The sequence below is a fragment of the Corapipo altera genome, unplaced genomic scaffold, assembly GCF_003945725.1.
Source record: "Corapipo altera isolate COAL_440 unplaced genomic scaffold, ASM394572v1 113, whole genome shotgun sequence".
NCBI classification, from domain to species: domain Eukaryota; kingdom Metazoa; phylum Chordata; class Aves; order Passeriformes; family Pipridae; genus Corapipo; species Corapipo altera.
Genome location: NW_020884895.1, coordinates 11,470,193 through 11,481,779, shown reverse-complemented (window position 1 = coordinate 11,481,779; position 11,587 = coordinate 11,470,193). Strand labels below are relative to the sequence as shown.

Sequence of the window (11,587 nt, the reverse complement as noted above, 5' to 3'; positions counted from 1 at the left end):
TAGGTCTGGAAACTCTTAGCAGGCTACTAAATCCCCCTGTAAATCCTGGCAAATTCCCAGACTGCCCATTCTCACAGGGATACACGGCCTAATTACAAACCCATTAAACACTGCGAGTTCAAGAGTCTGCTTTAACCCTGCAATTATTTGATCCTCCTCACACAAACAGCCTCAGTGAAACAGAGACGAGCAAAAGAGGACGGAGCCAACAGGAAAAGAGAAGCAAAGACAGGGGCAGAGGGAAGGCAAAGGAAAATTGTGGGGACAGTGAGTGGCAGTGGGAAAAGACTGAGCAGGGAGAGAAGAGCACTGGGATAAAGGGGCAGACACTGCTGGCACTGTGTGAGGAACCTGTGCCAGGGGCACAGGAATGAAGGTGCCGGGATGCCGGTGCCATGGCCCCTCTCCTTCCCAAAGGAACGGGAGCAGCTCTCCCTACTCGCCAGGAGCCACAGCCAGGCCCTGCAGGGATGGGATCCCTGATGGGATTCCCTGGCTCAGGTGTGCTGTCCCCTGTCAGCTGAACACAGAGAGGAGTTTGCTTTACCACACCTGCTTCCCTGGGAGTGTGCTCAGGCCAAACACAGGGAGCACAATCCCCACCCAGGGCCCGTGTCCCAGCACAGCATATCCTGCCTCTGCTCTCACCCAGCCAGGCACCACCAGCTTTGCCACGAGGGAAGGCAGGACAGTTCCTCACTGAGACAGTCAACAGAGATCTGCTTTCCCATTTTCACGTTCACACAGCTTTGCCCTTTCACATTTTAACACAGAAAAGCTAATGGGAAACATTAGGAAACACTGTTGGTTTTCTGTCCCAGATCTACTACTTGGTGTGACCTAGAAGGATGGGTTGGAACAGGACAGCTCTCCCTGGGTTCTGACAGTCCAGAGTCAGCATTTTTTCCTCCCCATTTTCCATACAGTACTCATGTTATAAAAGCCGTGTCGTTTGACATTTCAGATTAAAAAAGACCAAAAAGAGACATTTAAGTCATGGACTTGGTTCAAATGATCTCACTGTGCAGGGCCATGGAGCCAGCTAATCTGTGACATTGAAACACAACTTATTTTTCTTGCTGACTATTTGCTGATGTCATTTGGATGGTGAAAAGAAACTCCCTCTTTGGGTGCCAGCAGCGAGAAAGAACCGAAAAATGCAGTTTATTTGCCACTTTGCCAGGCAAGGTGGTACCACCTCCTGCTTTGTTAAATTGTGGTTGGTTGTTTTCCAGCGACCCAGACATTACTTAGGGATATTTTTAATCTGTCATCTTAAATTGAGGCGTTTCTTTCCTCTCTTTTGAATACCTTCCAGCCTTTATAGTCTTCCTGATGTACTGTACTCAGTACTCCCAGCAAACATGGCCTGTAGTGCTGAGCACGTGGATCAGGTTGGGAGTCCATCAGTGGCTCCTTTTTTTAACAGAATATGGCACTGAAAACAAACAATCCCACCCTTTGGCACAGCATAACCTGAGCAGTGGCTGTACCACTCTGGACACTCCTCCAGCCTGCTGGGAACACACACGTCAGGCTCTGCTCTTGAAGAGTCTCTCTCTGCTGGAACAGCTTCCTCAGCCACCAGCCATCTAATGTGCTCAACACACCAGAGCCACAATGTGTGTGTGTATTCACCCAGTGCTCTCACACACGCTGCTGTGCCCCAGGGGTTGTATGGAGTTATAAATAATGGGATATTCTCAACAACGGGGACGGGATGCTTCGATTTGTGCACGAGAGGTAAAGACACTCACTGAACTCCAATCACTCAATGCACCTTCACAGCAAACAACAAAAAGACTCAACAGTCTGATACTTGACAATGAAAAGGAAGATTATTCTCTTGTTGAGAAACTGGGTGATGTTCCTCTCATTATCTAACAGTGAAATGACAAGGCAGGGAGTAGGGCTGCAATCCCATTGTCCTTAGGGCTGGCAGTGCCAGGGGTAGCTCTGGGACATATTTTGCTCTGTAATGCTCTCCCTATCCTTTCAGTGATAACCAACCCCTCCTCCCAGCTGCCAGATTCTGCCATACTCTATACTTTTTTAAAAATACCAGTATTAGAAGCACATCACAAAGGCATTTGCTGCAGCACTCAGGGCTACTCTGATGCACTCAGAATATGCCATGATGGTGGCATCCACGGGAAGTGCTGTGCAGAACTGAGCAAAGCTGCTCAAATAACAACCCCTGGACTAGTCATCTGTAAACCCTCCCATGGATCCAAAAACCTGTGCTCCTTTGTTTGTCAGCTTTAATTATCTCGTGCAGACACACCAGGCATTATGATTCAGCTTCAAACAGCACCGCAGTCCAACACATTATCAGCCCTAATCTTGTTCCTTAGTGGAATCCAGCTGCTGTCACTGAGCCAGGAGACATAGCATAGACTGCACAAGCTCCTAATCAACATCCTCTCACATTTGGGGTCCCCATGCACCTCCTGCATGCACTCTTTGATCAGTGTTGCTCCCAACCCTCTGGCATTTCTATCCCAAAGCCACTCCAAACACATCCCACATGATCATCCCACTGCTCCCACATGATCATCCCACTGCTCCCACACCTGCCCAACCTCCCACAGCCTCCACTGCCCAACCACGAGGCTCATGGGCAACATCAACCTCTGCAATAAAGGCACCCTGGAAATCACTGGACACAAGGCCTAAGAGTGATGAAGATGACGATGGCACCAACAAAACACAAAGTGCAGGCTTTTGGGGTGATGCCAACAACTGTGGATCCCTGGAGCTGTGGATCCCTGGAGCTGCAGGGCCCCAGTGCAGACAGCTGCTTGGAAACACAGCAGGGTGTTGACTCCTTGGATTTTGCATGTTCCTGGTAGTTTCTGCTCCAGTTGTTGCTGGAGTAAAGGCCTCTCTGTGTTTCTACTCACTGTGGTTTTCAGTTAAGCAGAGGAGTGTGACTAAGCTTTCATACTCATGTTTGTACTGTGCAGGAAGCCCTGTGGTTAATGCTTCTGAACTCTCTCCTATCTCTGGTCTCAGTGTTCACACCATTACCAGCTTTCCTGCCATCTGCATATGGCACATGCAGCTTCACATCACTTCCACTTTTACCCGTGTCTTCCACAAAACACACCCACTGTCTTCCCAGTACCACTTACAGTGATGACTCCCTGCATGGGTGCACAGAAGTTCAGGACCCCAAGGGGCCCGTTAGCCACTGTTAACTGCAGCCTCGTGTGTGGCTCTCAGGCAAGCTCAGAAACAGCCAAAAGAAAAATAAAAAGCAGCTTTTCAGCCCAGGCTTTTATCAGGCTTGCAAAGGCCTGCAGATCAGTTGCACTGCGAGGCCCTCACCTAACAAAGACAAAGCCTTGGAACACAATACAATTAGACCTGAATAATTTAGGCACTGAAACAAGGATTCTGAGACCCAGACTGTTTACTTTCCTGAATGAGAAATTACCCACAATCCAGTGAGGAAACACTCAGGCTGCTCAGACTTTAACACCTCAACTCTCTGTCCAGTCCAGATGCACTGAACACACAAGGCCAGGGAGGGAAGGCAGCAGGTTCTCCGTTCCCCTCTGCCTGTGACACAGGGTGTGATGGGCAGGAGATGAGCAGCACTGAGGGGAGCAGTCACACACACAGGCAGCATCCACTTGGCTGCTGTTGGTTCCTTACACCTTGGCTTTGCTGCTTTGGAAAGTGAGCTTCTCTGAAAGGAAATACAAGTATCATCGAGGTGGTTTCACAGGAGTGTAAATGAGTCCCAATGTCCCAAATGCCATCCCAAAGTCATTCTGGGATTAACATTTTGCTGTGGTCAGCTTGGAGCAACTGGAGAAGACAGTATTGAATGGGTCTTTGGCTTTTCTTCACTCCATGGAGAATTCCAGCTGAGCTGTTGTGACACTGCTTGTTTTTCTGACAGCTGATCAGCGCACTCATTTTTTTATGTTGTTCTAACTACCCGTGGGTGCAGATTTTGGAGAAGCTTCCTTCCTTAGCCAGATTTTTAAGGGACAGTACTGCTAAGGGATAGTGCTGCTATCTCCCCTCAAATTAATCAGCATTGAGAAGACACCTTTCTTTTTCAAGGACACTGATTTAATGACCGTATGCTCTTTCATCAACTCTTTTTGCCCATTATCTGATTCTCTAAATTGTATGCTGAGTGTTATTTGGTTCTATAAATTTACCATGTATTTGTTTCAACCTGGTGGTTGTCCATCAGGAGTCCAGGGATCAGCAGTGCCAGATCCCACCAAACTTGTCCCTAAAGGATGAACCTGGAGACACTTATCCTGCTCTTTCTCACTGCAAGCAGTAGGATCACTTGAGTGTAGAACACCAAAGGAAGGTTATAAGGACAAACTATTTATTCTTATCTCTAAATGTGAGGGTTTCATTGTTTCTTTCAATTCTGGGGCGAACTTTCTGTTGCTGGTTTGGTTTTGTGTTTCTTATCTTTGTGAAATCAGAGTCAGGGGAAGGTGAGTAAGAGAGAAGCAAACACTGGGTGTTTAACCAGATTCAACACCAGCAATGTGCTCCTTGGCTCATCGTGGCACGGGAGGTGTGTGGCCCTCAGGAACCTGCAGGGCACTTCCAGTAAGAGAATGAAGCCCCAGGTCTCTCATCATCCCTAAAATTATAGGGTTGGAAAAGCCCTCTAAGGTCACCAAGTCCAGCCGTTCCCCAGCATTGACAAGGCCACCTCTGACCCACATCCACCTTTAAATCCCTCCAGGGATGGGGACTCCACCACTGCCCTGGGCAGCTGTGCCAGGGCTGGACAACCATCTCCTTGAAGAAATGTTCCCTAATATCCAACTTAAAGCTCCTCTGGAAGAATCTGAGCCATTTCCTCTTGTCCTATCACTTGTTATCTGGGAGAAGAGACCGACCCCACCTCACTATTGTCTCCTACTACAATCCTTGCCTCTGCTTGCCCACGGGAGCAGTGATAACATTTTTCTTAAGAAGGATATCACACTGTTGACTTGGTGGGAGTTCTCCCTACGAAAGGCCCAAACAGAAATGCCAGCACTTGACTCACAGATCACAGCTCTCGTGGCCTGGGCACACACCAAGGTCTGCTCCCTCTTTCCAAGCACGAGGTTCTACAAGAGTGGAAAGTCTCTCACAGGTACGTCAGTTCTCCTCGGGCTATTTACAGATTTCCAGATGAGTTTGTTCCTTTTCTCTCTCTTTGTGGTGAATTAGGCAGTTCTGCTTTTTTGGTTCACATAAAATTTTTAAAACAAATCCTTTTCTGCCATTTTAGTTCAGTCCGTTCACACATCACCCCCTGCTTCCCAAGCTTGGTTGCAGTTCAGGCTGTGCTATAGGCAGCTGGTTACAAAATCCCATGTATTTTTAATGACTCCTCTATTCTTACATTGCCTGGTGAGATTTGCTGTTGTTTAAGGCACCAGGTAATTTCAGGAGTGACCTGCAGGAGCACATGGCTTGTTCCAGGAACCGGACTGGAACTCTGCAAGAATTAATGCCGGGAAGGTTGAAAGTGAGATATTTATATTAATTAGAACACTGATCCTGGAAAAGATATAATCAGCATTTCCCCCACTCTTCTCTGTAAGAAAATACAGTATTTTTGTTCTCTAGACTTTTTGAAACGTTATTCTTGCCCTTTTTTTTAGACTTCTATTGTCATTTTGGTGAGTAAAACCTCCTTCTTCAGAGGTTCATTTTGCAACAGTGCTTCATTTTTACAGCCAATGCTCAGTTATCAGCCTCCCCTCTCCATTCCATCTGCCCTGTGGATCACTCACAGGGCAGTTCCATAAAGAAGTTGGGATTCAGTTTCCACTTTTCTTGGAGAGGAAATCGCCCCTCTCAAGCCACAGACGTTTTCGTGTGTGTAGCTGGGAACAAAAGCTTTCAGAAATTCCAGCTGCCATGTCTGTCTCAGAGGTAATAAAGGTGCTTTTAGGAAGGCAGCAGGAGTGAGCGGGGTGCCTGGTGTGAGCGAGAGGAACGATGGCAACTCACATTGCTGCTTCTGATGTTTGCCAGTCCGTTAGTAAAAACGAACATTAATTACAATGAAACTTTGTAAGAACGAAACAAGTATCTTTTGGTACTCGGTTGGTTAAGAAATCTTACGACAGAGCTGAGAGCCGCTTCTCCACGCAAGGAGTCCCAGCTGTCTCCCTCCCGAGGAGAAACCACTCGGTGAATGAGGCCATGAGATCCCGCAGAGCAGTACGTGACTGCGTTAATTTGACAAAGGCGATGGGTGCGCATGGAAGCGGGCAGGGAGCCGTGCAGACGTGCAGCCGCTGACCCTCCGTGCGCATCCCGCCGCGGCTGCGGCGCGGGGAGCGATGAGCGGGCGGGGCGGGCGCGCAGGTACCGCCGCTCCGGGGGCTCGGGCCCCGCGCTCCCCCGCCCTGCCCTGGCCGCTGCCCCGGGGGCGGCTCGGCTCGGTGCTGAGCGCGGCTCGGCGGGGCGGGGGGGTTGTTTGTTTGTTTCCTGCCCCATCCCATTTTTATGATCGCGAAGAGGAAGAAGCCTTCAGGTCACCCAGAGAACTGCTGGGCCGGCGGACAAGGGCTCCTTTGATCGGCTCGGCGGGCGCGGGCAGCGGGAGCGCCCCGGGCGCGGATGTCCCGGCCATGCGGGCGCCCCGCGGCCGGGGGCCGCCCGGCACAGCCCCGCTAGCCTGAGCCGGAGCCTAAGCCCGAGCCTAAACCTAACCCCGCGCCGCCTTCCCCCGGGACCCGCGGGCGCAGACCCGCCGCCTCCGCCCGGCGCCGCCCGGGGATGTGCGTGGCGGCCCCGCGGCCGGAGCCCTGCGAGCGCAGCGGGTGAGTGCGGGGACGGGGCTGCGGGAGCGGGGCGGGCGAACGGACGGACGGACGGACGGACGGACGAGTCCCCGCGAGGCTCCCCGAGCCGGCACAGCCCCAGCGCGGTGCTCCCCGAGCCGGACGCGGGGTCCGCAGCAGCGCCCCGAGCCCGCGGGACGCCCCGGCGGGGCCGCTCCGGGCAGCGGCTGCAGCAGAGAGCCCTCCCCGCCCTGGGCGGCCCGGCCCGGCCCCACGCACCTCCCCGCGGGGCCGGGGCTCTGCGGGCTCCGGGGCTGTCCCGGGCTCCGGGGCTACGCCGGGGCTGTGCCGGGAGAGGTGCGTCCCCCCCAGGGGCTGCCCCCGGCGCTGCCCCGCCGTGCCCGCTGCAGCCCGTCTGTCTGCGCGGGACAGGCGGCACAACTTAGCGAGAAAAAAAAAAAGTATTCTCGTGACGTGCTGCATTTTCTGTAGAAGCGAACGCTGGGAACCAAGTAAGCCACAAGCCGATTTTCAACGTGCCCATCCCAAAACCAGAAGATAACGCATTAATTAACTCCCCGTACCTCCTAGATCAGGATCAATCAAAATATCGTCAGCTCTCTGCGGTGTCTAAGCTTTAGTAGGCAGAGCACAGGGGAATCACAGAAGCACCAAGAGAAGTGTAAGAAAAACACAATACCAAGGCTTGTATCTGCTTAAATTACTCCTACACTTTTGCTGTGCTTGCAGTTAGCACATAAAGAAGCTTTTACCTGGTGTTCGTTAATGCAGATGGGATCAACTCCTTAAATAACTACAAGTAAAAATTAGTCAGACGCCTTTAGAAGCGAGGAAGAGTCCTGCAGGGACAGAGAGATCAGCTCACTTGGAAAAACTTAGCTGACTGCAAGGGACGTATTCGCACATGAAAGGTGCAGTGTTTCCTGCTGCTCCACTGGACTGTGTTCTCAGCCCTCAAAGTCACCCCCCGAGTCAGGAGATAAGCACCATTGCTTAAATGAGGCTCCGGGTACTCAGGGGATTCTGGCGACTGGTCAGTATTTAGACCATGTAAATAGTTTTTTTTGCTGCTTAATATGACGGAAAGTGAGAAGGGGATAATAGTTAATTTGCTTTTTTATTATCTATGAACTTTTATCTTGCAGTTAATGCAGGGCAGATTTCTCACTCCTTTACCTGGTTCTGTGGGATTTCAGTCCTGTGCCTCACAAACCACTGTCTCATTTGACCAAAAAACCTACTCATCAGAGAAAAACAGCAACTCATGAGGCACGTGAAAGCAGTTGTACTGGTGCCTGTAGGTGTTGAAAGACACAGGCTGGGCAGACCTTGCAGGATTCCAGCCTCCTGAGCCATGGAAGAGCTGCGATTCTAGCACTGCCAGTCACCTCCTGCATCCTGAAGTCCCAGGAGTAGTGACAGAAGGGGAGACGAGACACTTTACAGGGAAGTAAAATGGTCTCTTTTTTCATTTAGAGGAACAGTGTCAGGGAAACAGGGGGTCCAGATGAAAAGCACAGGCTGGGTTATGTGACAGACTGCTGCAGTTTGAGGAGACTAAGATGAACAGAAGTCAGCAATACAGCAAATTAGTTTAAAATAATGAAGTTCAGTTCTTGGACTGGAACGGATGCAGAGACTGAGAAGGGTCCCTCGCTGACTTAGAGAAGGGAAATGCTGTAAAGAAGGGTGACCTTTGTGTGAGGGGTCTGGTGAATGTGGGTGTTCCCATTATCTGCCCCAGCGAATGGGAAGGGTGTGTGCTCTGTTTTGGATGTAAAGAGCCCCAGGAAATGCCGCAAGTTTCCATTGTGAAATACTGAGAAATACATTGCTGTGTGTGTAGGAATTGGGATCTCTGTCGGTGGAGGGAACTCTGGGGCTGGATAGGTGGGAGCAGATCAAGGGAGAGCACAGACCTGCCACCAGCAGCACTGCAAAGGTGGCCCAGTTACCTCTAAGGAGCAAAAGAAATACAACCTTAAATTGTGCTGCCTGAGTTCCCCCCGTGAGCCCGAGCCTGTTCCCACTGTCAGCAGCGTTGCGTGACTCCTGTTTCACACAGCTCTAACCTCAAAAGACAGGCCTGGTTGCAGTTCTTTAAAAATTGCTGTGAAGACTCACTATCTTCAGTGTGAATTTGACAGGCTCCCAGCAGAGCCTGAGTTTTTTTCTATTTTTAGAGCCAGCTGTAAAGCTGTAGTCAAGAACTGCTTACATAATATTTTAAGAAATGACAGCCAAGCACAATGGTATATTTTGACCTTTGGCATTAGATAAGTAATTGGCAGATTAAGTTAATTTTTATTCAAGCAGAGAGACTTGCTTTTCACTTGCTTGTGAACTCCTGTACTTTCACACCAGATTAAACCTCACGGGTAAGTTTTCAAAACAGATTTTGGTTTGTTGGCCTTCCTCTTCTCTCTGGTGTGAAGGAAGCTCCTCCACGGGAAGGAACATCCCCGTGCTGCTCTCCATCAATGACAGGGAGTGCGTGGTATGTTCAGGGGGTGGGGGTGTGCACGGGCCTGACAGCAGGGCAGGATTCCACAGTTCCTGACTGACAATCCAGCAGTGCTACAAAGAATCTGAAAACTCACCTAGAAAGCATCTTTGGTGCTGTGTGGCTGAGGAGCAGGTTCCAAACCTGTGGCTCAGTGCGGGTGCTCAGGGAATATTCCCTTCTCCTTTGCAGACTGGGTTATGGGCAAGTCAGAAAGCCAGATGGATATAACTGAGATGAACGCTCCCAAGCCGAAGAAGAAGGGGCGATGGAGTGGCCTGGAGGTCGGGCTGGCCGTGGTGGCAGCACTGCTGGCCATCGTGGCCGTCACCATGATCGTCCTGTACGCCACCTACGACGGTGAGTACACCCTGGAGGGGCAGGCACAGGGGGACAGGAAGGGGGTTTAAGATGTTATCTGAAATGTAAAGCTTGAAACTGCTTCTTTCCAACCAGGACTCTCCCTAAGTTCATTTGTTCGTGCAAAGTTGTGGTAAACACAAACCATCTGCTTGTTCTAGGGGATACTTCTGTTTGTAATTAATGCCTCAGTAAGCAAAACCCCACCAATTACAGCACTGGTGAAGAAAACAAACTCCAGGGCTCCCTTCGTGTTCCTGGAGATGTAGGAAAATCCTATTTTTCCTTTTGCAGCAGGGACTCTCAGTGAGTGTAGTGATCCTGAGAGGTTTTGTGCTTCAGCAGCCAGAGCAAAACACTGGAAAGTACTTTCATTCAGGGGTAAATACCCTGACAAGCTTTGGAAAAGACAATACAGAGAAGCTAAAATTTCCATTTGGGGTCAAACTAGAATGTTTCCTTATAGAGGGAATTAAGTGTTTTGTTTCATTTTAAATTACTTAATAATTTTGTTCAAACTTTTTATTGAGGTCTAGTTCAATTATGGAATGGAAAAATGTCATTCTGAAATGAAAAATAATAAAAGTTTTATTTCTAAAGACTCAAAAGGAAACATTTTCATGTTCCTGAACCTTGTTTTTTGTTTAGAGGACTTCAGAGTGAATGTCTCAGAATTTTCATAGAATTCCCCCCAGATCCTTTTGTCGCTGTAAGGTATTGAAACATTCAAACTGATTTTGCAACTGTCTCCAGTCCATGTGCTATTTTTCTCTGAATTTCTGTTTTAAAAATAGCATTTTGCCCACCTCCAATTGATTGATAGGACATTTTCCTCTGATGACCACAAAAATTCCACATGATGACTGACTAGCACTGAATGACCCTAAAGGGACAAAGATGATGGTATTTTTAGAGCCTGATCCTATAAATATTCCCTTACTGAGTGTAAAGTGTCCATTCATATTTATCTTACTGTACACTGCAGTTAAATTGACTGTCAATGAAAATATTTACAGTAGGTTTTATTATATTGACATTCAGTAAAGAATTAAGAATATGATTGTATTCTCTTTTAGATGGGGTTTGCAAGACAGCAGACTGCATAAAATCAGGTAAGAATGAAAATACATACCTTTTAAATTAATTTATGCCTTTTTAAGCAAAATTGCTACTGTGGAATGTTCCACTTCTCTGCAGACAAGTATGGCACATGCAGGCATGGCATCTGCTACCCCACATGATTTTCTTAGCATAGTTCTCCTACAAAAGTAAAATCTCGTGCTGTGGAACTGTCAGATCTTACAAACTCATCCTTCATGTCCAAAAGATTACAAATTTTATAGTCTGACAAGCTAACTTCATCCTTCAGTAACAACTGCATAAAAATTCTTCATTTACCTGCTGATCTGAACCCTGCTAGAGAACTGCTAGAGAATGCCCAGGGAAATGCAGAGTTCCATGCTGTGTATCCTCTCGTAGGAGGAGAAGGGGTCGTTATCTGGGCTCTCCCTTTCCCCTCACCTCTTGTTCTCTTGGCCTGTTTTCTTCTCCACATCAATTCACACTGTTTGGGGTTTTTTTTGCCTAATTTACTTCTAGATCACAGAATGACAGAATCACAGAATGGTTTAGAGGTTGGCAGGGGCACCTTCCACTAGCCCAGGCTGCTCCAAGCCCTGTCCAGCCTGGCCCTGGACACTTCCAGGGCTGGGGCAGCCACAGCTTCTCTGGGCAATCTTTCAGCTCTTAAATTGAAACCCTCTTTCAGCTTAAAGCCATTAAATGTCCCCACTCTCTTTATAACACTCCCTCCACCTCATTCCCAGGCTCGGGAGGAGCCCCTCTCTCTCATTTCTCAAGAGAAGGGAGCATTTATCTGGCTGTGCCAACATGTATTTCACAGGGGCTCTGTGCCAGCTCTGCCTTCTCC

At 49.0% G+C, this 11,587-nt stretch overlaps 1 protein-coding gene across 2 annotated transcripts in view; it reads left to right on the top strand.

The window, feature by feature from the left end:
- The first annotated feature begins 6,711 nt into the window (after positions 1-6,711).
- Positions 6,712-11,587, top strand: part of MME (membrane metalloendopeptidase) — a 30,156-nt gene continuing 25,280 nt past the window's right edge. Inside the window, exons 1-3 of one of the 2 annotated variants that reach the window (XM_027647587.1) lie at positions 6,712-6,812; positions 9,490-9,657; positions 10,734-10,769. In XM_027647587.1, coding sequence (XP_027503388.1) covers positions 9,498-9,657; positions 10,734-10,769 — 196 coding nt within the window. In that variant the 5' untranslated portion in view covers positions 6,712-6,812; positions 9,490-9,497. Of the gene's footprint in view, positions 6,813-9,132; positions 9,292-9,489; positions 9,658-10,733; positions 10,770-11,587 lie in introns of those variants that run through there. The other variant, XM_027647586.1, reaches the window with a different exon arrangement.